At 39.0% G+C, this 1,981-nt stretch overlaps 1 protein-coding gene across 1 annotated transcript; it reads left to right on the top strand.

Annotated features, from left to right (window-relative positions):
• Positions 1–575: 575 nt before the first annotated feature.
• LOC129780281 (cytochrome b5 domain-containing protein 1) lies at positions 576–1,487 on the top strand. The gene is made up of 3 exons (XM_055788353.1): positions 576–717; positions 780–1,124; positions 1,214–1,487. The coding sequence occupies exons 1-3, from the start codon at positions 580–582 to the stop codon at positions 1,409–1,411; spliced, it is 681 nt and encodes a 226-aa protein (XP_055644328.1). The 5' UTR covers positions 576–579; the 3' UTR covers positions 1,412–1,487.
• The last annotated feature ends 494 nt before the right edge of the window (positions 1,488–1,981 follow it).

The following is a 1,981-nucleotide window of genomic DNA, read 5'->3' on the forward strand; positions in this document are numbered from 1 at the left end:
CGCAAGTCAACGAAACTGTTTCGTAGAATACCATAACTAACTATTTTTTTACTTTTCTGATAATTTTTATTATGTTTTTTGTATTACAAAGCAATAATCAAAATACCGATATAATAAACCTAACTCTTCGTTTATTTATTTTTATGGTCCATAGGGAAAAATATTTCCCATGAAATTATACGAAACCTATACACCCTGCTATGTTTTTCTGGTGATATAATTTTACTTTACTCCCACAATAGCTAAAATATTGTGTTGTATTGGCATATTTAGTCTTGGACATGTTATGGTCCTGAAAGGGTTAAAAAATAGTAAATTGTTAACGACTTATTCGACAAACTTCAATATATTCATTAACACGTTGAGCCCTGAGGGACTGGGGGAACTGGGGGACTGATAATGAACTTTCCGTCTGGCCCTCGTAGGCCAGGTTCGGTTCATTTCAAGAGCTTCTATGAACTTCTATGAAAATTGGATTTACCATAGCATCCCGTCAGCTTTACCAAATGTTCAAATTAATTATTCACAATGCCATGGCTTGCTGGCATACAGAAACATTCATGACATGACGACGACAAAATGGTGTCAATTGGTCAGAATAATTACTTTCTCAGAGACGAAGTGGCCGTTCATAACCAAATCGGTAGTGCGTGGGTTATAATCCACGGCAACGTTTTCGATATAACCGCTTTGTTCGATGGCCACTCGACGAAAAAGGTAAAGGTATATAATGTTGCTACACATTAGCAAAATAACCTGATTTGTTTGCTGTTCTCTAGCTCCAACTATTTCTTTTGGCTTTCGCCGGCAAAGATCTGAGTGTGTACTTCAGTGTAGGTGGACGACCGATCTATAGAGTTAGTAAGGACGGCGTAAAAGTTCCAGTATTCCCACCGGTTGTCCTGAAAAATAGAAGCACCGGGAAACATTGGTGGAACGATAAAAGTTTGAAAATTGGAAAAGTTACAACTCAGGAGAGGACTATTCGAGTGCTGAACAATCTAACGTTTCGGGTAATAGAGATAACAGTTTGCGAAGAAGATACTATAGCAGTAATTCAAGATAGATTCCTCAGATACAATGAGAATTCTCGGAACTATACTTGGAGGCGTAATATTAATATGGTAATATGGATGCTTGCGAAGTTCGAACAAAACTAATTCAATAATGGTACTAAGCAGAATAACCATAATGATATAAATCCACATTCCAGAGTGACGCCACGGCCGATTTACAGCTTGATAAGACACTGACAGAGAATGGAATCTTGCCAGATCGCTACCCACCAGCTCCCCTTATTTGGATCTTCTACCAGATTCCACATGGAAACAACGCGAGAAACACGGACATCAATAAACATCTAACCAACCCAGACAATGATTTGTTCCTCTCCAAGCAAACCGCTTCGTAGATGCTACTGTTCTGCCATAGCTGCCGAATAAAAATGAAGTAAAACAAAAGACCGCTAAACAATCATTTGTGTCCAGCAGAAAGTACGAAATAATCTTCCGTTCGAAAGAGAAGCAGGAGAGAGAAAATGTATCAAAATTAAAATATAATAGAAATTCCTCAAATTCTTTTTACGACCTGGAACCCGCATTTTCCTGAAGAGCATTTTTCATGTGGGTGGGATTCGTTCTCACGGCACTGTCACTTCCAGACGAACAATCAGTTTTGGCGCACGCTACTTTTCTCTGGTCGCAAAACGGTTGGCGGAGGTTGCCGTGTATAGCATGACACCTTTGGGTTCGTTCATTGCTGGTAAATTGGTACCGGTGTTAGCAGCAAGTATGCAATGGAAGATGCATCTGGATTGACACTTTTCTGAAAGAAGTTCACTCATACGAAATATAAAACTACCGCGTAAAGTTTGTCGAATTCGATTCGATCGCATGTAAACAAAAGAACTGTCGAATGTGTTTCGATGCGATTCATTCAATCAGCACAAGTTTATTCTTTCCTTATTTCCTGGACACGTGTG

Source organism: Toxorhynchites rutilus, chromosome 3, assembly GCF_029784135.1.
Source record: "Toxorhynchites rutilus septentrionalis strain SRP chromosome 3, ASM2978413v1, whole genome shotgun sequence".
NCBI classification, from domain to species: domain Eukaryota; kingdom Metazoa; phylum Arthropoda; class Insecta; order Diptera; family Culicidae; genus Toxorhynchites; species Toxorhynchites rutilus.